The 25,020-nt window shown below is 40.4% G+C and overlaps 1 protein-coding gene across 1 annotated transcript in view; it reads right to left on the minus strand.

The window, feature by feature from the left end:
• Positions 1 to 24,631, minus strand: part of taok1a (TAO kinase 1a) — a 33,286-nt gene extending 8,655 nt beyond the window's left edge. Inside the window, exons 1-16 of the mRNA XM_053646943.1 lie at positions 23,604 to 24,631; positions 10,964 to 11,204; positions 10,761 to 10,832; positions 9,031 to 9,132; positions 8,786 to 8,831; positions 8,474 to 8,570; positions 7,979 to 8,092; positions 6,668 to 6,759; positions 5,597 to 5,690; positions 5,377 to 5,458; positions 4,793 to 4,960; positions 2,837 to 3,043; positions 1,940 to 2,074; positions 1,501 to 1,737; positions 1,250 to 1,378; positions 143 to 346 (exon numbers count right to left, since the gene is read on the minus strand). Of these exons, the coding sequence (XP_053502918.1) occupies positions 143 to 346; positions 1,250 to 1,378; positions 1,501 to 1,737; positions 1,940 to 2,074; positions 2,837 to 3,043; positions 4,793 to 4,960; positions 5,377 to 5,458; positions 5,597 to 5,690; positions 6,668 to 6,759; positions 7,979 to 8,092; positions 8,474 to 8,570; positions 8,786 to 8,831; positions 9,031 to 9,132; positions 10,761 to 10,832; positions 10,964 to 11,095 (1,911 nt within the window). The 5' untranslated portion in view covers positions 11,096 to 11,204; positions 23,604 to 24,631. The remainder of the gene's footprint in view (positions 1 to 142; positions 347 to 1,249; positions 1,379 to 1,500; positions 1,738 to 1,939; positions 2,075 to 2,836; positions 3,044 to 4,792; positions 4,961 to 5,376; positions 5,459 to 5,596; positions 5,691 to 6,667; positions 6,760 to 7,978; positions 8,093 to 8,473; positions 8,571 to 8,785; positions 8,832 to 9,030; positions 9,133 to 10,760; positions 10,833 to 10,963; positions 11,205 to 23,603) is intronic.
• Positions 24,632 to 25,020: the final 389 nt, after the last annotated feature.

Here is a 25,020-nt window from a genome sequence, read left to right on the forward strand (position 1 = left end):
AAAAGAGTTCTCGTCTCAATTTCCAAATGTCTTTGCTGAGGAAAACATCTGAACAAGGGATGAACAATAAGTACACTTCATGTTCTTCTAGCTGGAACTACCTATTAAATGGTGTACTTCAGCTGATGCTGGCTCTGCTCACCTCTCTTGCCAGGTCCTGCTCCACATTGTGCCGAACAACGAGAATACGCCGTTTGAACCTGCGGCACTCGAGCTCCAGGTACTGACGCTGCCTGCGCTGAAGGTTTGCCTCCTCTTCAGCCTGGAAGTGCTGCAAGTTCTCTTTCTGCTTTGACAGCCACTCTTGTTTTTCTTTCTTTGGTGTGGATTGATTCTCATTTAGTTCCTGAAAAAAGGGATATGTGAAAGAGATGTTATTGGGTGATTGGTTGTACAAACCCACATCTATATGAATTGCATTAGCATGAATTACAGCTACCTTAGAATATAAAATACATAATTCAGAATTACATAAGGATACCAGGAGGGCAATAAACAACGCATGATATGTAGAGGGAGAGCTCGAAATTTAAAGAACTTTATAGGAAAAAAGTTTTAAGGACATTTGGACAAAATCAGTACAAATGATTGAGCACTGCCTCCTCTTACCTTATTATTTCTCTTAATTATACTGAAGATTTACTTATTTTTATCCTGCCCACCTCCATTTTTTCCCCAGTTTGCTCACATTTGACTTCCCAATTTACACCCACAAGCCAGCTCGCCTCAATCATAAAAAAGCTAGCAAAGGCTAACATGTGCTTCCTCAGGAGATGCGTGAAACCAGCCAACCACAGTTGGAGAGATCTCCCCTCTTCCACATGCATGAGATCATAGACGCACACAATCTGCTAGTGTGACTGTGATTGACAGGAGAGCGGGTACGCCATCTCTCCCACTCAGAGAGCATGGCTGGTTTTGTTCCCTTGGCTCCCAACCATGAATGGCTGTGGCATGAAGGCTTATTATTTAAAGCATTTTTTAAAAATTACATATCACTGGAAGCTCATGTGGTGTTGACAAATACCTGATGGATATTATGATTAAGTAAAACAGACTCCCCTACATCTACAGTTTATCCTTATGCATTAACATTACATTAAACAGAATAAGCAACAAATAGTCTACAGTGGCTAGCTTAACCTTCACCCTCCCAGATTAGTAGCTGTTTATACGATAGAAAGAAAAAAAAAATGGTATGAATTAAGAAAATGAAGTATTCCAGGTTAGTCAAGAGGAGTTTTTAAACCTCTTTGAGTTGCTCCTTGCGCAGCTTGTACTCGCGTTTCTGGGACTCCAGGAAGCTGTTGAGCTCTTTCTTCTGCTGGCTCTGGATGTGCTGCTGGAACTTCTTCTCATCATTGGCAAAGTTCTTGGCCTAAAGTGGGGGGAAGGTTCTTTTAACAATTGTAAACAAAAGACCTATAATACAGACTATGATATTCAAACGACAGCAAAAAAGATAATGCTTTGGAATTGAATGATAGGGCTGTCAAGTACATCTTTCTCCAAGGATGTCTGGTGCTTCTTGACAAGTTTGTCCATCTCGGCAGAGAAGCTGTTCCTCTGGCTCTCCAGCTCCTTGTCTAATTTGAGCCTGTGCTCATCTAGGTCTGCCCTTAGCTTGTTCTCCAGAGCCAACAGCTGCTTCTGGTGCTGCCGCCGCATTCGCTTGTACCCAGATATCTGCTCCCGCAGCTCTGAATTCTGCTCATGCTCCTGGATTTGACGCGTCACCTGGAGAAGACACACAAACATTATTGAGTACGCACATATTCAGGGACTTACCATCAAGCTGGTGCAGTTAACTAAATTTTTATTATTATTATTATTATTATTATTATTATTATTATTAGGGCCTAAATGAATTTTAGGCCAGAGAATTAATGACTAAAACATGATTCATAGCAAGGAATGGCATAGTGAAATGCTGTCACACCAGTGAGGCTGTGCGGATGGTGGCAAAATGCTCTCTGTTGCGGTGGTGACGACGAGGAGTCTGTGCAGAAGGAGACTGCTCTTCAGTTGGCTCGCTAGGAACCTCTGGGGTCTCCTGTTGACTCTCCTCCTCTTCCTGCAACAAGACAACCAAATGACACCATGGAGAAAACTCAGTTCCTCTCTTAAGTATTGCTATAGTCTGACAATACAATTGCTTATTCTAGGAGAAATTGCTTCTATACTCTAGTTTTGAAGTACTGATGCTCATGGTCATTGTGTGTGCAATGTCAAACATTCCCCATGTGCCTGTAGTCACATTGCATGTCAAAAAGGCTAAACTGGAAATCAATTATGATTTTGGAGTCACTGTGTATTGTAACACAGATGAACCATGATTTTTCTTTAACTTGAGGGAGAAGAAGAGCCGGGAACAAATAGCAAAAACTGGAAAATGAGTCTAAAACAAGCACACAATTAGCCTCAGTAATCAAATAAAAAGTCCATAATGTAATACTAACGTTAATGTTTGAGTTAGTACCTTCAGATAGTAATCCTCAAATGAACAACAATTAACCCTGAGCGATTTATTAAAAATGTTTTGTCTACAGTGCTGCAGGTGAAAAAGTATTTAGCAACAATCCATACATTCATTTTTTTTTTTACTTTAAATTATCTGTATAATTCAAAAACAAATTCAATTCGAAATATTTAGCTCAATTTTTTTTTGTTAAATGACACAATGAACTACATTTAGGAGTATATTCCGCACTTGTCATTTTAATGCAAAATTGTGCGTAGGACCTTTGCAGCTTTTTACCCTCCAGAGTAACATATTTAAGATAATGTACAGCCCTGAGTTTTGTAATGACTCAAATCATCAAGTTAGTGCACTGACCGGTTTAAGGTGTATGACGGAGCTGTTGGACATGACTGTGTGGTCCCCCTCCAGTAGGTCCAGCTCACTCTTGTTGTCCTCAGTAGCATCAGGCAAGCTATTGACAGAGCTACTCTGAGAGCTGGCGCTGATGGACATGCTAGGGATGGACTGGCTGCTACCCACACTGTTCACTGTGCCTGTATGACCTGTAATCTGCTCCGGCTCCTACAGAAGTGAACAAATACCTTCACTGCAGTTATCTGTGGTTTCTCAGCAAACTATTACAATCAGGCACAAAATATGGCTTAGAGATCATGACTATCAACGAATCAGAAACCTAAAAGCAACAATGATGGATATACAGTATCTCACAAAAAAGTGAGTACACCCCTCACATTTTTGTAAATATTTGATTATATCTTTTAATGTGACAACACTGAAGAAATGACACTTTGCTACAATGTAAAGTAGTGAGTGTACAGCTTGTGTAACAGTGTAAATTTGCTGTCCCCGCAAAATAACTCAACACACAGCCATCAATGTCTAAACCACTGGCAACAAAAGTGAGTACACCTCTTAGTGAAAATGTCCAAATTGGGGCCAAAGTGTCAATATTTTGTGTGGCCACCATTATTTTCCAGCACTGCCTTAACCCTCGTAGGCATAGGAGTTCACCAGAGCTTCACAGGTTGCCACTGGAGTTCTCTTCCACTCCTCCATGACGACATCAAGGAGCTGGTGGATGTTCGAGACCTTGTGCTTCTCCACCTTCCGTTTGAGGATGCCCCACCGATGTTCAATAGGGTTTAGGTCTGGAGACATGCCTGGCCAGTCCATCACCTTCACCTTCTTTAGCAAGGCAGTGGTCGTCTTGGAGGTGCGTTTGGGGTTGTTATCATGCTGGAATACTGCCCTGCGGCCCGGTCTCCGAATGGAAGGGGATCATGCTCTGCTTCAGTATGTCACAGTACATGTTGGCATTCATGGTTCCTTCAATGAACTGTAGCTCCCCAGTGCCGGCAGCACTCATGCAGCCCCAGACCATGACACTCCCACCACCATGCTTGACTGTAGGCAAGACACACTTGTCTTTGTACTCCTCACCTGGTTGCCGCCACACACGCTTGACACCATCTGAACCAAATAAGTTTATCTTGGTCTCATCAGACAACAGGACATGGTTCCAGTAATCCATGTCCTTAGTCTGCCTGTCTACAGCAAACTGTTTGTGGGCTTTCTTGTGCATCATCCTTAGAAGAGGCTTCCTTCGGGAACGACAGCCATGCAGACCAATTTGATGCAGTGTGTGGTGTATGGTCTCAGCACTGACAAGCTGACCCCCCCACCCCTTCAACCTCTGCAGCAATGCTGGCAACACTCATACGTCTATTGCCCAAAGACAACCTCTGGATATGACGCTGAGCACGTGTACTCAACTTCTTTGGTTGACCATGGCGAGGCCTGTTCTGAGTGAAACCTGTCCTGTTAAACTGCTGTATGGACTTGGCCACCATGCTGCAGCTCAGTGTCAGGGTCTTGCAATCTTCTTATAGCCTAGGCCATCTTTATGTAGAGCAAAAATTCTTTTTTTCAGATCCTCAGAGAGTTCTTTGCCATGAGGTGCCATGTTGAACTTCCAGTGACCAGTATGAGGGAGTGTGAGAGCGATGACACCAAATTTAACACACCTGCTCCCCATTCACACCTGGACATTCACTTAATGGTGTACTCACATTTGTTGCCAGCGGTTTAGACATGAACGGCTGTGTGTTGAGTTATTTTGAGGGGACAGCAAATTTACACTGTTACACAAGCTGTACACTCACTACATTACATTATAGCAAAGTGTCATTTCTTCAGTGTTGTCACATGAAAAGATATAATCAAATATTTACAAAAATGTGAGGGGTGTACTCACTTTTGTGAGATACTGTAAATGTGCAAAATAAATAAACTTCAAGTCAGAGAGCTAACCTCCTCCTCGTCCTGGGCCTCTGCCACTGGCCCATTTTGTGGATCGGGGAAGATGATTTTCTTCATCCTGCGGTACTGTAGGTTGTCCAGCTCTCTCACAGCATCTTTGGTGCGCTGGATCAGGTCCGTCAGCACAGACTCGGGTCGCTCACGCAACACAAAGGCGTGCTGTGGTAGAGCAGGAGGAACCGCCATGAGAACAAATGAATGAATTAATGAATAAGTATGATATAAAAGACAGTAAATTTAATACATTCATAGATGTCCATGTTTACTCTCAAATATTCGACAATATAAATGACTGGAACGAAGGGAAAACTGCAGAATAGCAGTGCTGTGATTAAATGATGTGCCCTAAGCTCAGTACTCTGAGCAGGTTATATGCACAGTTGAGCACTGGCATTTAGTGACAAAGTTTCCGTAACAGCAAGAAGCTTGCGAGTCCTGTCAGAGCATAACAGGTGTTATGTTTATAATCACCTTCTCTGTGTTTTGAACAAGTGATAAATTATATCAGTCACAGCAAAACACACTCCAGATGGTCTTAAAGTTATTGTGTAGTTTAACAACGTTTGTTGATGTACCTGCAAAAGCTCCTCAGAAGTGGGCCTGTCATGAGGCAGTTTCTGGAGGCAGGAGTCCACAAAGTTTCTAAAGAATTCAGTCCTGAGGACAGAGTGGAGAGGCTGATTTTTACACAACTCACGTCACATTAACAGTGCTGAAGGCCTAATTAAATAATGCATGGAGAGGTGCACAGACACTTCGTTTGAACCAGAGAAAATCAATATGCCGTACACTCACCATTCACTTGACTGCAGTACTGGGCTCTCATTCTGCGCTATATGGTATAAGGCACTCATTGCATTCATGTTGAAAAGTGGAGGTTTTCTCTCCGCTGCAAAGAAATAAAATTGACTAAATGTAAAAAAAAATAAAATTCTAGAGGAATCAATAGACCACCCAAATTCAAAAAAAGTTGGGCCGCTGTGTAAAATGTAAATAAAAACAGATTAGCAAATCTCAAACCCATGTTATTCACAATAGAACATAGAAAACATCAAATGAATAAATATACCATATTAAGAAAAAAATAAGGTAACTTGGGGACAAGGGCAACAAAAGGCTGTTTCTGTTACTAAATAGAAACAGCTGGAGGTTAACTGGCAACACAGTAACATGATTGGGTATAAAAAGAGCATCTTAGAGAGGCAGAGTCTCTCAGAAGTAAACATGGGATGGAAGACTATGTTTTTTAGCTTTTGAACTGAGCACTGATAAAAAGCCGATGGTCCTTCTTTATTCCTCTTTACTTTAGAGGATGCGGTGTCCATGGTTTCCAAAAAGATTTAGAATTTCGATTCGTCTGACCACAGAACAGTTTTCCACTTTGTCTCAGTCCATTTTAAATGAGCTTTGACCCAGAGAAGAAGGCAGCGTTTCTGATACTATTTTTTACCCAATCATGTTACTGACCTGTTGCCTATTAACCTCCAGCTGTTACTAAAAAGAAACACTTTTCCAGCCCTTTGTTGCCCCGTCCCAACTTTGAGATGTGTTGCGTCCATCAAATTCAAAATTACCTTATTTTTTTCTTAAAATTTTACATTTCCGCAGTTGAAACATTTGATATGTTTTCTATGTTCTATTGTGAATAACATGGGTTTATGAGATTTGCAAATCATTGCACTCTGTTTTTATTTACATTTTACACAGCATCACAACTTTTTTGGAATTGGGGTTGTACTTTAAAATATATACAAAAAAGAAAAAAAATCCCAAAAAGCACAACAAGAAGAGCATGTATATAGTAGTACATGTACATAAATGTACTACAAATCCAGAATACATTTCCTGTAACAGGTGCAAACTTACCTAACTCAATACAAGTTATCCCCAAGGACCAGACATCCACTTTGCCATCATACTGACCCTCATCCATTGCCAAGATCACCTCTGGGGCCATCCTAAGACAGAAACATGATTATTTTCAATTTTGTTACTAAATCACAAAATAACATTAGGGACTTTTTATACAAATGGCTTTAATGCTATTTGCCCTGGATCCTCATGTACTCAACGTAACTGTCCAAGATCAGCTTAGGTAATATTCGGACCGGATACAGTTTCCAGACATATGTGCATTAAGTAATGCTGCTGGGGGATGTCGAGATATTATGATAGTTTCGTACGGGATAGGCGCTTTCTGATCTATTCCCGTTAGTGATGGGAGTGTCTTCATGGTTGTCATTCCTAAAGCTCTAGGCATACTTTGTTCAGTGCAAGTATTCGCTTGATCAAAAATTACCAACCTGATTAAAATTCCAACACCACACTGGTAATAATTGCATTATCTCACCTTCCCATGTAAAACTAATCCAGTCTGTCTAGAGCTTTAGTCACACCAAACTCTGTAGAAAACCTCTAGTCAGAAGCTGGACTTTTAACTTATTTAAACATGAGAGGCTTGAATTATACATAACCCAAAGGTGCAAAGAATGCTAAGAAAATACTAGGAGGTAGAGGGAGAAAAACACTATTTTACCACCTAGCGCATGCCAATTACATGTATGGGTTGAACTGATATTTAACAGCAATTAAGAAATGTTTGGAATTATAAGCCACTAGCTGAGTGTATAAAATTACTTTATACAATTATTAAAAAATTAACATATACATATGTCCAGTCTGGACCATGACCACATATCATCTCAATGTCCTAGCAAGCTAATTTATTTTTTTAATTCCACCCCCCCATAGATTTACATTTATGGCATTTGGCAGATGTCCTTATCCAGATCAACTTGGACTCATCTCATTTGAGAAGATGAGGATTAAGGTCAGTGGGATTTAAACTCAGGACCTTCTGATCACTAGTCCAACATATTAACCACGGCGCTACCATTGCCCACAGATGTATGCCAAATAACAGTCAGAGTGGCTCCTCAATTATTTTTACTGGATGAAGAGACCACAGACCCATCTTAATGCATTTTCTATTGACTCACAAGAACATGGTTCATAGTTATCAAATTCACAAATTAGTCAACTGTCACATTAAGCCAGGTGAATTTATCAAAACAGCCCATCTGTTTTGGGACCAGACAGTGTTGCACTGAAATGAATACAGAGCTGTGGGTTTGGCAGAAGATGCATGGGAAGGAACACAGAGCTAACAGCACTCACCAATATGGAGTTCCCACAAAGGAGTTAGCAGGAGAAGCAATCGAAGCAGAGCCAAAGTCAGCCAGTTTAACTTGGCCAGGTTTAGTCAGCAGGATATTCCCAGCTTTGATGTCTCTGTTATATTGGACAAGACGGACACATTTCAGTTCATAAAACACTTTAAACAGCCTGAGAACAGACTGGATGATGTATACTGTTTATATTTATGTTCTGCTGATACAGGCAGACAAACTGTCTGACAATATTGCATTTGGGACACAACTTCACACAAATCTAGGACAAAACTGGATCTTCAGTAGGCTCAAAAACTAGTCTTACACAAGCTTACAACTTGATGGGGGGAAAAAACACAACCCAACACATACAGAGACTGTTACAAGAGAACATTTAAAGAAATTTAAAGGCCTAAGAGGATTGTTCGTCAGCCATACGCAGAACGTTCACATCAGTATGCAGGAGAGAAAAATAATACCTGCTTAAGGGGTTCACACTCACCTGTGTATCATGTTGTGGGAGTGAAGGTATGCCAGCCCCTGTAGAGCACCATGGGTAATTGCTGCTATCTCCACTTCTTGTAAGGGCTTTTTGTGTACTGAAAGATATAAAAAAAAAAATAAAAAAAAATAAAAAGAAATAAAATAAAATCAGACCTTGTGAAGGGCTCCAAGAAGATGGAAGCTGTCGACACATTTGAACACATCAGCCTAATAAACACATTCAGTTCATCTGCATGTTAATTAGAAGCTGTGTTTTCATTCTCCATATCTCTGCAGTGAGAGAACATTACACAAGCATATCACAGCTTACCCTCTAGGATATCTGAAGCAGATCCCAGACAATACTCCATTACCAGCTAGACACACAGAGGAGACATAAAACATTAATATAATCAAACAGCCAACATTTCACATCTACAGGTCACAGATTTACTCCAAGTGATCAGATCAGAAAATTATGATGTATTGCATAGTAAATGAATCAAGCATATAAAACTACATGTGAATTAGCAGTCTTGAATTCTCCCAGGTGTACGAGACAGGTGCAACACTGACCCATGCTGTGTGCTCTCTCAGGTAGCAGCCTTTGTACTCAATGCTGTTGGGGTGCTTTATATTCTGGAGAAATTTCACCTCCTTGATTATGTCTTGCCATTTCTAAGAGAAAGAGTACAAATTAAAAAAAAAAGAAAAAAAAAAAAAGATGTGAATGAATGGATAACACATTTTCTCCACATGGCAGGAGCAAACAAAATGGTTCAGACATGGCACTGTCCTAACTCGTGTTCATTGCAAAAGACTAAAGCGTGAGGCCGTTCACAACACGCTGGCCGATGCCATCACTTTCTTCTGCATATCAGGAAAACTAACCTTAGTGTTTATAGAAATACAGACTATTGTGTAGACTATACTTGTTTTTTTGTGAATATTGACTTCAGTAGTTCTCATGACTGACTGGAAAATATTGTTGAAATAGTGTTGATTATCCAAGCTAATGAGCTCGGCTGCAGTAAGCTTTGGGTTAGTTTATTGTAACCATATAGTGTTCAGTGTAAGCCAACATTATTAGTCATTATCTTTCCCCATGAATACATATTGGAGATATATTTGGCTTTATAGCACTTTGTATCATGAATTTGATAGCAGCAACAGCTGTAAAGGTAGCAGCGGATGACAAAGTTGCTGAGACCCATCTTTATTATGTTATTTATGTTTTTATACCTATTTATCTAATTATGCCTAGACCATGGCCCTGTTTACACTAGTGCGTTTTTGTTTTAAAACACATAACTTTTACTATGGTTACGCCTGTCGTCTACGCTACTCCGGAGGAGACTTTTGGAAACGCAGAAGACCCCGTTTTAGTTTGAAAACTCCGGGCTCACGTTTCAGTGTAAACGGACTAAAACGAAGACTTTTGAAAACGAAGGCGTGGCTCCGCCCACACTTGCCCCAAACTGGGTCTTCTGGATCATTGTATATCGTTCCCTGATTAGTCAAGCCCCTACCATATGACCGTTACGCTACCTTAAACGTATACACAACACGGAGACTGAACCGCAAGCTTTGCTGGCTTTGTTGTCAATTTTAGCAGCCATTGTGCAGTTAATTCTGTATTTTATAATACTGCAGCTGCCTACATGTGCAAGAAGTGAGCTATGATTAGAGCAATCAACAACAAATCTCATTTCAAGTGGCATAAACCCTACATGGAACGCTGGTTTGTTGTGCCTGCTGGTGACTAGCAACCAACGTCCTGTTTACACTTGTATACGCATGCCCAGTGTGCATGGATGGTCATGTGACATGCATTTTCAGTCATGTAGTGTAGACGGAGATCGTTTCTGAAACACAGCGGAAACGCCAGTGTGGGCGAGGATCGTTTTCATTTTAAAACGCCATTTTAAAAGTAAAACGCACTAGTGTAAACATGGCCTATGAATGGCAGAGGAAAAATACTACTAGAAGTGACATAAGATCTTATACATGACAAACAGTTCAGGGAGTTTTTATTTTGATTGAAATTTAAGCAGGAAATCTCAATCTACTCTAAATCCAACTTTCCCTTACTTAAAACAAGCCAGGTGGTTAAAAAGACATTATTTGGTGGAGGGAAAGATCACGCGGGGGAAAAAAAAAATGCTGGCATGCTGGCTAATGAACAGTAGGGAGCAGGACTGTCAACATACAAATGGCAGACAGCTAACACAGCAACAGAATAAGATTCAGGCCTCAGTAAGAATCATGATTAATCATAAAAATCGCAATGAAATTCAAACACCAACCTCGTTCGTTTGTTTTCCACTGTAGGACATTTTCTTGATAGCCACCACCTCTGAGGTGCGCACATCTCGTGCCTGTGAGCAAAGCATAAATTGTAGTGAGAAAGCACACTTTTCTTGGTGTTTTTAAAATGACCGTGTTGATTAAAACACAGCTGAAAACATGTAGACGATGTTCCTTTTTGGCTTAAAGGGTTAACGCTTACAAAGTAAACTGCGCCAAAGCTGCCATGGCCGATCTCTCGGAGATCAGTGAAGAGTTTTTCAGGATCCTCCTTGAAGAAGAGCTCAGAGATCTCGGGGTCCTTCAGGCTCCCCGCTCGAACAGCGTTGGGCATAATGGGTAGGGGCGGGGCCTGGGCCGCAGCCACCAGGAATTATCTGGGTCTGCGACGCAACAGCCCCCGGATATGGCTCATCTGCAGGACAATGGCCTCATACAGATACCTAAACATACACACAAAAGATAGAAACATTAGACTAATTTGAGAGATATTATTTTTTTATCTTTATGTTTTTTCCTAAACCATTAGGGTACATTGGCTTTTGGCCAAGGAGCAAGATTCGAGGAGAACAGGAGCTCATATGAAAATCTACAAGCACAAAATTTGTTCATTAAATGTTACAAACAGTTCTGGCGCATTTAATAATGCAAAATCTGTCCAACTCTAAAATCTGGTCCCTTTCCAGAACCTTCACACTAACTGTTCCTCAGTGGTGGAATGAACTTCCAACCTCAATCCTGATTGCAGAATCTGTCACCATCTTCAAAAAACAGCTAAAGACCCACCTCTTCCGTGGACACCTAACCCCTAAAATGCCAACCCCACATTATCCTAAAAAAACAAAACAATAAAAAACACCTACTCTGGCTCTTACACCTCGACCCTGCACACTTTGCTTCTCTAGAACTCAATTTAAAGATCTTGTATAGTAGAACTACTTGTATGGTTCTCCGCTTGATAGATTGCTTTGCTTGTATTTCCTCATTTGCAAGTCGCTTTGGATAAAAGTGTCTGCTAAATGAATAAATGTAAATGTAACTAGAATTCTGCAACAAGAATGGTGGATGGTTATTGCATCAGCTTTGGCCAACATTTCTACTATTTACCACCTTTGGCTAACAAATTTGGTTGCTATATGAGCAAAAATAAATGCATGATGTGTGTGATGATCTAACAGGGAACCTTTTTTATTAAAAAAAAAAAAAAAAGTTCTTTATGCCACTGCCATTACTATGAACATGACCGCAGATAGCATGAGTGTTCTTTTAACCTGCTGAATGAAACACTGTGCACAGATGTTCTCATCTTTCATCCATGAAACAGAAAGACAGAAAGAGCCATCTGCTGTATGAAAAGACTTTAATAAATATAGACTTTTGTTTTGCAAATAAATTATATTTAAGTCTGAACGCATAGAAAATTATTGTTTAGCCAGAGTTGTAGGCTACATGGGCCAAAACCTGGTCTGGAAAAAAAAAAAAAGGTCAAAATTCTACTCAAAATCAAACACTGTAGACTCCTGACCATTATGGCATTCTCCTCTAAGAAAATAAACAGTTCTGGTATCTGTTTATGCCTCATTCTGTTTCCAGAACTAGCAATGGATGTCCAAACACATTTCAAACCATTTTAAAATAGCCAACCTATCTACATTCTTCAACATAGACAGTATTTATAGACACACACCAGCCCTTATCATACTTGGAAAGCGTGTGTGCAAAAGCAGGAGTAAAGTAAGACTGAAGACAGACAGAGACAGCAAAGACTAGCTATTTTTAAACAATTATTAACCTAACCTGAGCATAAAATATGATTTTTAGCATTCATTTAATTGGGGGGGCATTAATATTAATGATTCCACTTTTAGTAAAAATTGATTAGTTTGAGCCCAACAGAACATAAGGCTTAAATTGAACAATACTGCTGCTACAAGACTCAGTAGTTTAAAGCGTATTGTTGCAATTCTCACACAACGCTGTTCTGTTGTCATAGGCTTTCAAAAGTATACTCCATTTGACATGTATGCGTACACAGGCAGTCGACACACACGCATGACTTGCACTGCCCCTCCTGGCCTACAAGAGTCAGTACAGAGCAGTAAAGGTGGTCTTCTGGTGTGAAAGATGACAAAGAAGAAGAATCACAACATGAAGAACAATGAGGAGAAAGACATGTTGCTTCACTTGTTCCTAGAAGAAAAAGAAATCCTTGCACAATCTCTTATCCACATAGACATCCATTCCTGTTCGAACTTGCACTTGTTTCCTCCGTTTTTTCTTCGATTACCTTGATAATCAACGGCCCTGGGTCACTGGTGCCACCTTGTGGAACAACTAAATAGTGCAAAATAATTAAATGTGTGTACAAAGTAGGCGCATTTATACAAATCTGGTGGTGCTGTTCCTAGCATACGAGTAAAAAGTGAAGTATACTTTGGGCTTCACAAGTCTCGTGTTGTTGTGTATTTGCACTTTATGTAATCTTGTGCACTGCACTACTGTACTGTTATGTGTTGAGCCATGGTCCTGGAGAAATGCCATTTGGACGTAATTTCAACTGAAACAGGAAGTCACAGCCGGACAGATCAAGTGACTCCTTTTTAAATAGTCGATAGCGATCAGCTTACCTCACAGTCCTGGCTAAGCTGTACTTGACAAAAATTTAACTTGGAATGCACATATATTCTAAATGCCAATGTTACACTAGCTTAGATAACCTTAAGGCTAACATTCACACTGAAAGCCACAAAACTTTCAATATCGAACTCATGGGGACTTTAAAAACCCACTTGGTGTTGATTTTTGTTGATCCTTTCATCAGAGAAATGATACCAGCTTTTTCAAACCACTGAGCAGTGTGGTCAACCTCAGCAGTACAAGTGGTACACTGTGCAACAAAACTGGCGACAAATGACTAAATGCTGAGCTGACTGCAGAACAATGTGTTCTTCTGCTGAGAGAGAGAGAGAGAGAGAGAAAAATGTGCAGCAGACACTCAGAGCGCGGTCATTCTCATCAGACCTGAGCACTCATCAGCTCTCGCTCTCACTCTCAGTCAGGCCTCTGTGTAGCGCACTACGACTAAAGAAGTGCATGCATCATTTCAGCAAACCACCTTTATCTCACTAAAAAGAACTGCAATTACCATTTCATTATCAAAAGCATGCGTCATCAACCCAGACCACTCTCCTGCTGTCTCACATCACCAATACACCAGCACTTGCTTCACCGGTCGAAACAGATGAACAGTCATTCCACAGAAAATCACCTGAATTTTTTTTTTTTTTTTTTTTTAAAACACCACGGCTGCATCTGAAACCACGCACTTAGCCACTATATTTTATATATATGCATGTATGTATACATATATATAGAAAATACATAGTAAATACATGTATTTCAGCTACTATATAGTAGGCAAGTATGCGGTTTCGGACACAGCCTATATGTATGAACGCCTGCTTAAGTATATGCAGTGGTGCAAAATGTATTGTTGAAACACTTATTTATAAAAAAAAAAAAATCAATTGCAGGCTCAAGAGTGGTGCAATAGAAAAGTGGTCGACCGAATCCTGACAACGTTACAGCCGTTTGTGGCCGGGAGTCCAAGAGAGAAAAACTGGTCATGTTCTCAAGGTGGGAGGGACAGTGCGTGCACGCGCACATGCGCACACACACACACACTGTGGGAAAGGTTTACATGTTTCAGCTCATCAAAGAACTTAGGGATGCTGAGGGTTATTTTCACATTGGGCACGTTTGCTGCAGTTCGAATCCGAGGGCGATTGTTCCCGGCGCCCTCTGCAGCATTGGGTTCACACTCACTTGATTCTTTGAACACCGGTACATTTGTGTTCATCTTACGTCATAAACACGCACAGAGAACACAATGCGACTCACTATATATTGCGCTTCCTGGTTCACACAACAGCTTTCACATTACTGATTTTTCATGCGAACCATGCTCCGTTTCAGTTGAAACTGCCAGTGTGAAAGCCCCCTAAGAAAGCCTTGTCAAATTTCTAACATTACCCTGAGATAGGCAGTAAATTATGTAACTCTACATTTAGGGATGTCATGAGAACCGATACTTCAGTACCAAGATTCTTAAAACGTGACGGTACTTGCGTTTCTGGAGCAGCGTTGGTACCGGTTCTAAGGGAGGTGCAGAGGTTGCAATTCTTCCAGACCTAAAGGGGGCAACAAATACGCGCAAGTGTTTTAGTCGGTCCACAAGTGGTGTAAAACAACACCACCACGCACACAGGAAAAACTACAGAAGTTTGGCTCCGCCGCAGCTCGTTGAGAGGAAATGTGGTATGGAAAATGGAAATACTTCGCATTCGAGGCGGATGACAACAAACATATAATTGATGCTGTGAAGCTGGTGTGCAACCGATGCTATCGTTCATTTCAAACAAAGTGAGGAAACACCTGGAATTTGGCAAAGCACCTGAAAGACGGTCCTATATTATATTTGTTTGAGGCAACTGGCACTGTTGCCGTGAAACCAGCTAACGTTATGCTCCATGTAATGTTTGCGATAGCCAGTTATTTGTTAACGACGCTAACGCATTGCATACACATTACAGTGTTATAAACTACCTCCTAATGGGCCACCATGCATCGCCATTCAGCCCGTGTCCTATAATTATTATTCAAATGTTCATGCTTTTAATAAATCTTTTTGGCCTGCCACCATATCAGTGAATTTAAATTAATGCTTGCATTCAGAGTATAAGGTGTGTATGTGTGTGTTTAGGAGTGCACCTCCACTCATTGTCAGACAGTGTTTGATAACTAAAATTAACCCCCCCCTAACTGTTTTTTTGGCCAGTATCAGCCAGAGGAGGATGTCTTCCAGGAGTGTTTTTAATTTAATTTTATTTTTAAACCACTCCGTGGTATCGACTTTGGTATCAAGTATCGTGTGCTATTGGTGGTATCGGTACCGACTACTAGATTTTTGGCATCGTGACATCCCTAATCATGATTAGTATTTTTTCCCCAGGTTGGCATGCCTTACTGTGACTGAAATTATTTGTGAATAATTGTGGTTCATAAAAGCACCCACAGAAACATTCATCTGGAGTATTTGAGGTTAATATGAATGCTCATGGCACTCACAAAAATATGGGGAGGAAAAAAAAAAGTATTAAACACCTCATTTACATATTGCATATTACTAATATTGCAAAGGCCAATGTTCACAGAATGATACATGTATGATGTGCAACCCTAAACTGATCCCTTAAAAAGGTTTTTAATTCTCAGTGGAAACTAATAAGGCAACTCACACTTGTCCCCTAAGGTCCTACCACGTTATGCTGGACAGAGCAGTTATGAGAGAGAACCCTCTGCTCTAGCCTTACTGAACACACACCCCAGTTTCCATGGCAACTGCATCCATGAGCCAGTGGGCAAAGAGCCACCAAACTCTGCTCTGTGCCAGGCTCTGACACAGCATGTGTTAGTTCTGTGCGTGCTGAGAGACCGTCTGATACACACACAAACAGAGAGACAGGAAAAGAGAGACATAAGATCGATCAGCCTATTCTCTGTGTAAAGCATTCCCAGCATACCAAGCATTTGGTCAGGTCTTCATGATGATGTTCTAATACTAGAGATGGCACTGATCCTGATATTCAACAGAAAATGCTAGATCAGATATAGATATAGAAAAAAATATATATATATTGTTACAAGCTAACAATTCACTATAAATATAATATCAACTTCATCACTTTTTCTTTAATAAACCCTTTCAAAAAAGTTAAACCATTCTTACAAAGCAGGGAATCTGATGTCTCAAGAGGACTAAAAGTGCAAAGGATCTTTTAAACACGTACAGTAAAGTACAGTTCGTTTTAGGCTACGTCCACATTAATCTGGATAGATCTGAAAACTGCATTCTCGTTTTAAAACGCTGTCCATCTATACTGGTGTTTTCAAATGTTTTCCAAAAATTGCTCATCCTCACTGAAACACTCATCCCTATACTGTGCATGCGTAAAAATGTAAGAAGCTTTGGCCTGCATCATTTAAAAATGCAATCTGAAGGTTGTACAACGCGACATACGCGTAATCTTTAACAACGCTATCAAACAGGATAGCAGGTACAACAACTGCAGGAGAACATCGTCCACCATCTTGTTTGTTTGGAGCAGAAAGGGTCACATGACAAAATTGTTTTCGTGTTTTTGAATATCATACAATAGATACAGTCATGCGAAAAAAATAGGTACACCCCATGGAAGTTGTTGGCATTTTTTTTTTTTTTTTTTTTTTTTTTTTTTTACATATTTGGACAAGCAAACATTTGATCCTCTTTGAAACAGTGCCTATTAATAAAGTTGATATATTTGAGGGAAAAAAAACCCAAGGAAAGAGATTTTTTCAATCATTTATTCAACGGAAATACCAATAGATGCGATTCTTCAGTGGAAAAAGTAAGTACACCCTTGAATCAATGAATGCAAGTTGTCCAGTCCCTGAGGCAGCAAAGCAACCCCAAACCATAACATTTCCACCACTGTGCTTCACAGGTATGTTTCTCCTGAAAAGTTGTCTTTGGTCTGCGCCAAACATGTCTGCCGTTACTGTGGCCAAACAACTATCTTTGATTCATCTGTCCAGAGCACATTATTCCAAAAGCCCTTGTATATGCTCATTGGCAAACTGTAGTCTTGCAAATGCTTTTTCCTGGCACACCTCCCATACAGATCAAATTTGTGCAATCTCTTTCTGATTGTAGAATCATGCACTTTGACACCAACAGTTGCAAGACTTACTAGCAGATCCTGTGATGAAATTTCCAGGTTCTTGGAGACTTCTTTTTGCATCAGAAGGTCTGCTCTTGGGCTGAATTTGCTGGGACGGCCAGTCCTGGACAAGTTGGCAGTCGTTCTGTGCCACTTGTAAATGATTTTCCTTACAGTGGAATGATGCATTTCAAATCATTTGGAGATCTTTTAAAATCCATTGCCAGACTCCAATTCATCCATAGGCAAACTTTTTTTTGAAGGCCTTATATAACTCTTAGATCTTGACATGATGACACCACACACCTCAATAACAAAGGGAACACCAGACACTAGATATGAGAGGGGTATAAATAAGAGGTTCCACCTGCACTCCCTAAGCAGGTTCTAATCACTGGCACCCAATCTTCAACACCTGAATCTAATTTTATGGATTTGAAGGTGTGTACTTACTTTTTTCCCCATGTGACTGATCTGTTTATTAATTTAAATTGTGAAAATTACTACAAAATGTTAATTTTGTGTGTTTTGATGGAATGCATGAACTTTATTAATAGGCACTGTTTCACAGAGGATCAAATGTTTACTTGTCCCAATAATATCTTATTATATTATATAATTATATATTCTATTATATAAATTATATAGTTTTATAAAGGTCATAAAAGTGATTTTTTTAAAATCATAAGTTATGAAAAGTAATTAAAGCACAAAAACACAAAAGCAAAAAAATAAATATCAGAAACCGATTAGATAGATAGATTTGATATAGAATAGATAACCATTACCCCTGGTCTCCCCCAATAAGGTGGGGGGGAGGGGGGGGGAACACATTCACGTTCTATTTTAACACGTTCACTTCTATTTTAAGCAACATTTCAATCTACATGTTTTAACAGATATCCGTTAAAATGTGACCTCAAACTGCCGAATTTTATTCACATCGCATGTGTGAATAAAGTGTAAAAATCTACAGAAATGCATTCATAATCAACTAACCCTACTTTTTAAATGTGACCAATATGTAAAAATCACAATTTTGGACAATTTAATGATGGTGTAGCTTGCAGTCACAGAGAATTAGATTTCACAAATATGCCACTCGGTCGCTGTCCCTTATGACAACAAGTGAACTGTGTGCTAATAACAGCTGGTCAACTTCAACGGTCCCCACTTGCTCTGTTCCAGTGAAACAGCTCTGTGCAGCCACCTTTTCCTTGACCTTTAAATTCCCCCCTCGTGTATTTCTGGTAAGCGCTTGTATACATTCCCAATCATAGTACGCTAATGGAGTTGTGCTGCTTTTAACAGACAACAACAACAACAACAAATGCAGATGGGTGCATACAGATTCGTTTTGAAAAGTGGCGAGGATCTTTTAGTGGTAGCCCATTCCTCGAAGCTGCTATCTGGGTAGATGAAGCGTTGATATTTCAGTAGATATCGTGAACATCTGATTTCGTACAGTCAGCCATAATTGGTCAAGTTCTGTAAATCTCCAGGCATGTGAACAAAAGCGCGAATCTCATTGGTCAGACAGTTTTTGACGCTGTGCGGCAAAAAAAAAAATCTAACTCCTTGACGTTAAAATTTTTTTGCCGCTTTGAAGGGTGGGAACACCTCCATTGACAGCCACTGGGACGTTAAATGGAGTGTTTTTCGCGCTGCGAAAATTGTCGCTGGTCTGAACGGGGCTTTGGAGTGGAATTTTTTTATATTAGTGGTGATTAAAAAAAGATGATCATTTTTACCATCAAACAATGGGAAAAGGTCTGTGGTTGTTCATCCTCCATGTTAGTCAAATCGACTCTTTCTGTGAAAGTAAGACGAGACGTGACGATGCAGATAGGTCATGTGGAGTACGGCTCCAAGATCAATGCCATTAAACTCATCACTTGCTTTCATTTGACTGCACTGCCGTAATGGGCTCGAGCACAAACTGGTCTATGAATGAGGTCAACCTGTATGGGAATTAAGTGTTCTAAAATAGTGCCTTGTTTGTTGCTTTTGCTTGGCTCGGTATCACCCCCAACCTACTGAACGCTGCTCAGATGATCAGCTGCACAGACAATGCTGAGAGCTGAGAAATGATCTGATGCGTTGGTCACAAGACCGGCCTGCGCTCCTGCCTCCCACCAACTCACCAGCTGCCTCGCACCCTGGCACTGAGCTCCACTCTCTTAATGCCAACACACACACACCACAGTACAAATCACACTGAACAGCCTCACGTGGCTCAATGACCTTATACGCTGCCCACAATAACTCAACACAACAGAAAATGAGACTAACATCTATATGCGCACTGCTAATCATTTCCCACCAAACACTTAATTAATTAAGCTATTAATATAGTCAACATGATTCTTCAACACACAAGGAGACGATACACAATCTCGTGTACCAACGGCAAACAGAACACTTGACATTTACAAACACACAGCAATGACAGACTGCATTCTCACCGTGCCGATATGTTGCATGGCTTCTCATTACACTACGTTCTACTGATGACAAAAGGGATTGGTCAATGCACACTGTAGAGGCAAGACGCTGAATAAAGCCACAGCATGTCACCCAACACACTCACAAGGAATGCAGCAGGACAGGACAATAAAGAAGGAGGGCAGGAATTCCTCGTGCATGCGTTTCTGTCTCACGCTTCAGCTACTCCCTCATCACAAGCTGGACACCTAATCAGCACTTAAAGAGTGTGTAACTTCCCAATCATCCGAGGTATTTAAACTACCCTGCTAACTCCAGCGCTGAAGGAAAACACTCACAATAGAAAGCTGCTTTCACCACCCTTTTCAAAATGGTGCGACCTGAATGTAAGGCACGTCTGTCCACAATGCTGTTCGAGTTGTAGAGGTCATGCCCAGAGACGATTATGGTGTACTTACGAATGGCCTGACAGGAACCCTGTGAGTCACATGACAGCAAGCTGCTCCACCTGTGCTGATCATTTCATTTGCAAATAGTCTAAGTCTGATTTATATTCAACCTTAGTGAATAAATGAGGGACATTTTGACATCTTTTAATTTAGAGGCCTTGAAAGGAATCATGCCCCAGTTTATACCTTAAGTTTAAAAAAAATTTTAAATAAAAGTGAAAAGAAAATAAGAATTACAAATAGAAGAAAAAAAAACCTATTATGACGTGGGGTTAAACAAGGTTGTACGCAATTCCTTAAATACCCACTATAAACAATTCAGCCTCTGTACATTCACCTCACATTAGGGGATTGGGCGATATTTTACCGTGTGTGATATACCGGTAGAAATTCTCCCCACAATAAGAATTAGTCTTCCTGCGATAATGATGATAAAGCCTAGTTGATGATGTATTTGTGTGCGACGGTCTGAGACCCGTTCGCAGCTCACGTGCAGAGCGAAAACCAGTATGGGCGGAAGGCGGATGTGAAGCTGAGGAGGAGTTTATTGCTAAACGAGGAGCTACCTCTACAATCTGGAACTGGTTTGCTTACAGAAAATCAGTTTTAGTTTTAGATCAATGATTGTGTTTCTGAGGCTCTCAAAACTGCATGCAGCGGTCAATTGTAGCCAAAAACTGTGGTGCACAATACTATATTTATATCCATATCGCCCATCCCTACCTCACATGCAGCAAAACAAGCTGTCCAACTCCATTAAAAATGATATTACGTTCAATATACCTTTATATGTAGTAAATTTGCTCCTCTAGAATAAACAGCACCAAGTGGGTTTGTACATTTGTAAAAAAAAAAAAAAAAAAAAAAATACAGCTTTCAGTTCTGGTACATTACAGCATTTGGCAGACACCCTTATCCAGAGCGACTTACAATTATCTCATTTTTATCCAACTGAGCAATGAGGGTTAAGGGCCTTACTCAAGGGCCCAACAGTGGCAGCTCGGCAGGGCTGGGATTTAAACTCACAACCCACCGAGCAGAAATCCAACGTCTTAACCGCTGAGCTACCACTTCCACATCAGGTTTAGTGGAAGTGAAGCTAATGTGAAAAACAGTGCCAGACAAAATATCATACAATGATTCAATTCATATGATAAAAAAAGGTTAAAAATGAATCTGTAATGAACAATCTCTGGTGAGATCTGAAAGATCAATCTTACCACCCTAGGAAACTATCAGTTCTGGTAGAGTGTTCTTCTCAAGTACACACTCACCTAATATGACAGTAACAAGTCAAAATTGATGAGCTGAAGTCGGAGACAAAACGTTCTCTAAGCACTTAAAGACATCAGCGCAAATCAGAAGGCAAATTCAATCTGTATGTTGGAGTGGAGAGACCGCATGGAATCCAAGTGATGCTGGGAAGAAAGACAGAGGCTTAGCTTTAAGTGGCAGCAACAAGATCAGGAAAAAGAGAGAGAAAGGGGACAGTGTCTCCCATTAACAGATGCACCATTCAGTCAGTTTGACACACCCTGGGTTTGCATACGTCTGCGAAACAAACCCATAAACAAATCCAGCAGGCCACTAAAGCACATGCTTATTAAATTATAATTACTGCATTCTTGCTCCTTTACAATCAGTGTGATAGGAATCACGACAACTCGCTTGGCAGACACACACAGCAGTGGAGTTTGTGACTTTAAATGTATGTGTATATATACACACCATAAATGAAACAGAAGTCACAAAACTCCACCACAAGCAATACTTATTTACACAAAAACGGGCTCTAATCTAACATCTAGATTCCAATGAAATGGGATCAGACTTCCTGTTTGGGGGGGGGGGGTGGAAGGATACGGCGCTGTCTGTTTCTTCTAAGGATGAAAACATCTACAGAGGCACGAGGTGCATCGAGTTCATCCCACCAAATTCACACCCCGTTATTTTAATCCAACAGCAAGGCCATGGTTTAATCAGAGGTTTGAAAGTGAGCGTAAGCAAGCGCGTGCGCGTGTACGTGCATCCTGCTGCACGGAAACACTGACCGGCTGAGAAGTGTAGATGATTATAAGAAGAGGACTGTGTGAGATCACACAGTGTGAATGCCTTCTTTTACAGGCAGCTCGAGGTGGAAAACCACACCTTGGTACTCTGGTCAGTTTGCATCAAGAAAAGCAGAAAGAGCCATTGTTACAGACAGGAATAAGCTGGTTCAGGGTTACTTGCTGACGGTATTGGTGTTTCAGCTCAAAACACACCAACTCTTAAAATCACAAACTAAATCAACAAACCCATCTCAGGTTCATATAAAAGCGTTAGAGCAAGGGATAACCCACTGTACTGCAGAGCTTCTCAATGTGGGGTCTGGAGAACCCAAGGGTGTGTGACACACAGCCAGGGGATTTGTGATTTATTTATTGATTTATTTTTATTTAGTTACAGTTGTGGAAATCGTTATATTTCCTATTAAGTTCTTAATTTGACCAGACATCCAAACCTCAACGACTCAAAAACAAGCAGTCTGTAAGGAATGTCAACTTGAACCTAATGTGTAGTCAGTGGAAAAAAAAAAAATCAGGAATAGAAACTTATATGGCGCCAATAAATAAACTAAATATTACAAACACACATCTAAATGATGTTCGTGAAATAAATCTGTCCTGAGAGGGTCCAAAACGTCTGAGAAACCCTAATGTAAGATTTACACTGATATGTACAGTAGGTTATCTTATTACATAGCACAGGCTGCAGAATGGACGCCTCACCTCCACAAACAACACAAAAACATACACGACATACTAATATACAAAACTATACGAAAGGAAAGCTTTCTACACAATACTTGTAAGCTCACGTTAATGTTTTTTTGTTTTATGTTTACAAATAGACTGCCACTAGCTTAGCTTGTGAGCTTAAAAACGGAAAGCTTCAAGGCTGGTATTAGGGAAAAAATACGCTAACTAAAAAACTAACTAAGGTTAGTTATCAAAAATGTCTAAGTTATAGCTGTGCTTAGTGTTATACGGAAATACTATGAAAAGTCAGTCCGCTCCCATTCATAAAGGGGTAGCTAATATTAACGTACAGAGCAGCTATTTTGTGTCAATAACATTAGCTAACCCTTTAGCTAGCGTCAGCGAAGTTAGCTAGCAGGCTAACTGACTAGCACATCGCGACTTACCGTTCCGACAGCCAGGCTGGGGGGTTAAAGTCAGCTAGCGTACCCTTGTTTAAGTTTCAACTCGAGAAATAGTCCACAAAGTATTACTCGAGCACGACAGCAGTTTTCTCGACTCACTGTCAGTTTTCTAGAGCTTTACTGAATAAACACTGGATTGATCTCCAAACCGCGCTGCCGTCGCTGACCTATGGACGCGCATGGAGCAGATAATCCAGGAGAGCGAAACTCCAGCCCGGGCTAACGGTGGCCCAGCCACTCGCCTCTTCCCTGAGCAGTTCTAAAGATGGCGTCCGACAGCTCCAAGTCGCCTCTGACAAGTTTGACGGGCATAAAAAACGCGCCAACATGCAGGAAAGATCACCGAAAAGACGACCACACCCTAACAGGCCGAAAACCTAAAGGCAGAGAGCGATTTGGAAATCGCTACAGCGCGCATAGAGACGCGTTCACAGTGAGAGCATGTTGTGGTGCTTTTCTTCCCTCTGCGCCTGCTGCTTGTTCCTGGAAGGCCGGCTGGTACCGCCCTAACGCTGCGGGAAACACCCACTCAGCCCTGGGACAACACGCACACAGCCTGCATGACTAAAATAAACCTGTTCATCATTCACTAATGCTGACTGTGCTCAATACATAATACAAAACAATAACTTAACCCATCTGTAGTTTTCTGTGTAAAACACCAAGACACCAGCAGCCAGTTAGAACTCAACTGAGAACAAGTTCTTCATTCATGTTTTCTTATTCATTACAGCAGTCTTTTCAATGACAATAATAAAATGACAATTATAAAATGACAACACCAGTCACGCCCAGAATTCAAATGTCTTTTTTGAGGACGTGAGATTTGCATATGTGTAAATGTTTTCTTAAATATCTAAATACAAACGGTTCATAAAAGAAACAGCCGGATCCATTACTCAGCTCAATATACACATGCAAATATTATATGAAAAGACCATTAAAATACTTAAGAATGGGCAGGCTGAAAGAACTAATGTTGATGGGTGTAATACGATTTAGCAGTCTAAACAATTCAAGTTTTTTTTTTTAAAAAAACAAACACAAAAACAAACCCAACCAATTCAAATTAAAAGGTTAAATTAAAAACATGGAGAATTTGTTTTTAGTAGTTCGATCTGACTCCAAATTGTACTATTATAAAAGATCAATGTAAATATCTAAAAACGTTTATCAGTACAGTCAGCTACGTCTAGACATTAAACGAGTGAGGAAATTTTTTAACAAACCTTTCAGTAGTAAGTCATAGGACACTGTGGCTTTGCATTATGAGGTATACATCACCAAGAGGTTAGAAGTAAACAGCATCATCGTGCTGTCCTCGGTTTGCTAAACAGCCAGTAGGTAAACAGAGCACCGAGCGGAAGCTGCTGATTGGTCCCCGAGCAGCCGGCTCTCC

This window comes from Ictalurus furcatus, chromosome 17 (assembly GCF_023375685.1).
Source record: "Ictalurus furcatus strain D&B chromosome 17, Billie_1.0, whole genome shotgun sequence".
Lineage (NCBI taxonomy): Eukaryota > Metazoa > Chordata > Actinopteri > Siluriformes > Ictaluridae > Ictalurus > Ictalurus furcatus.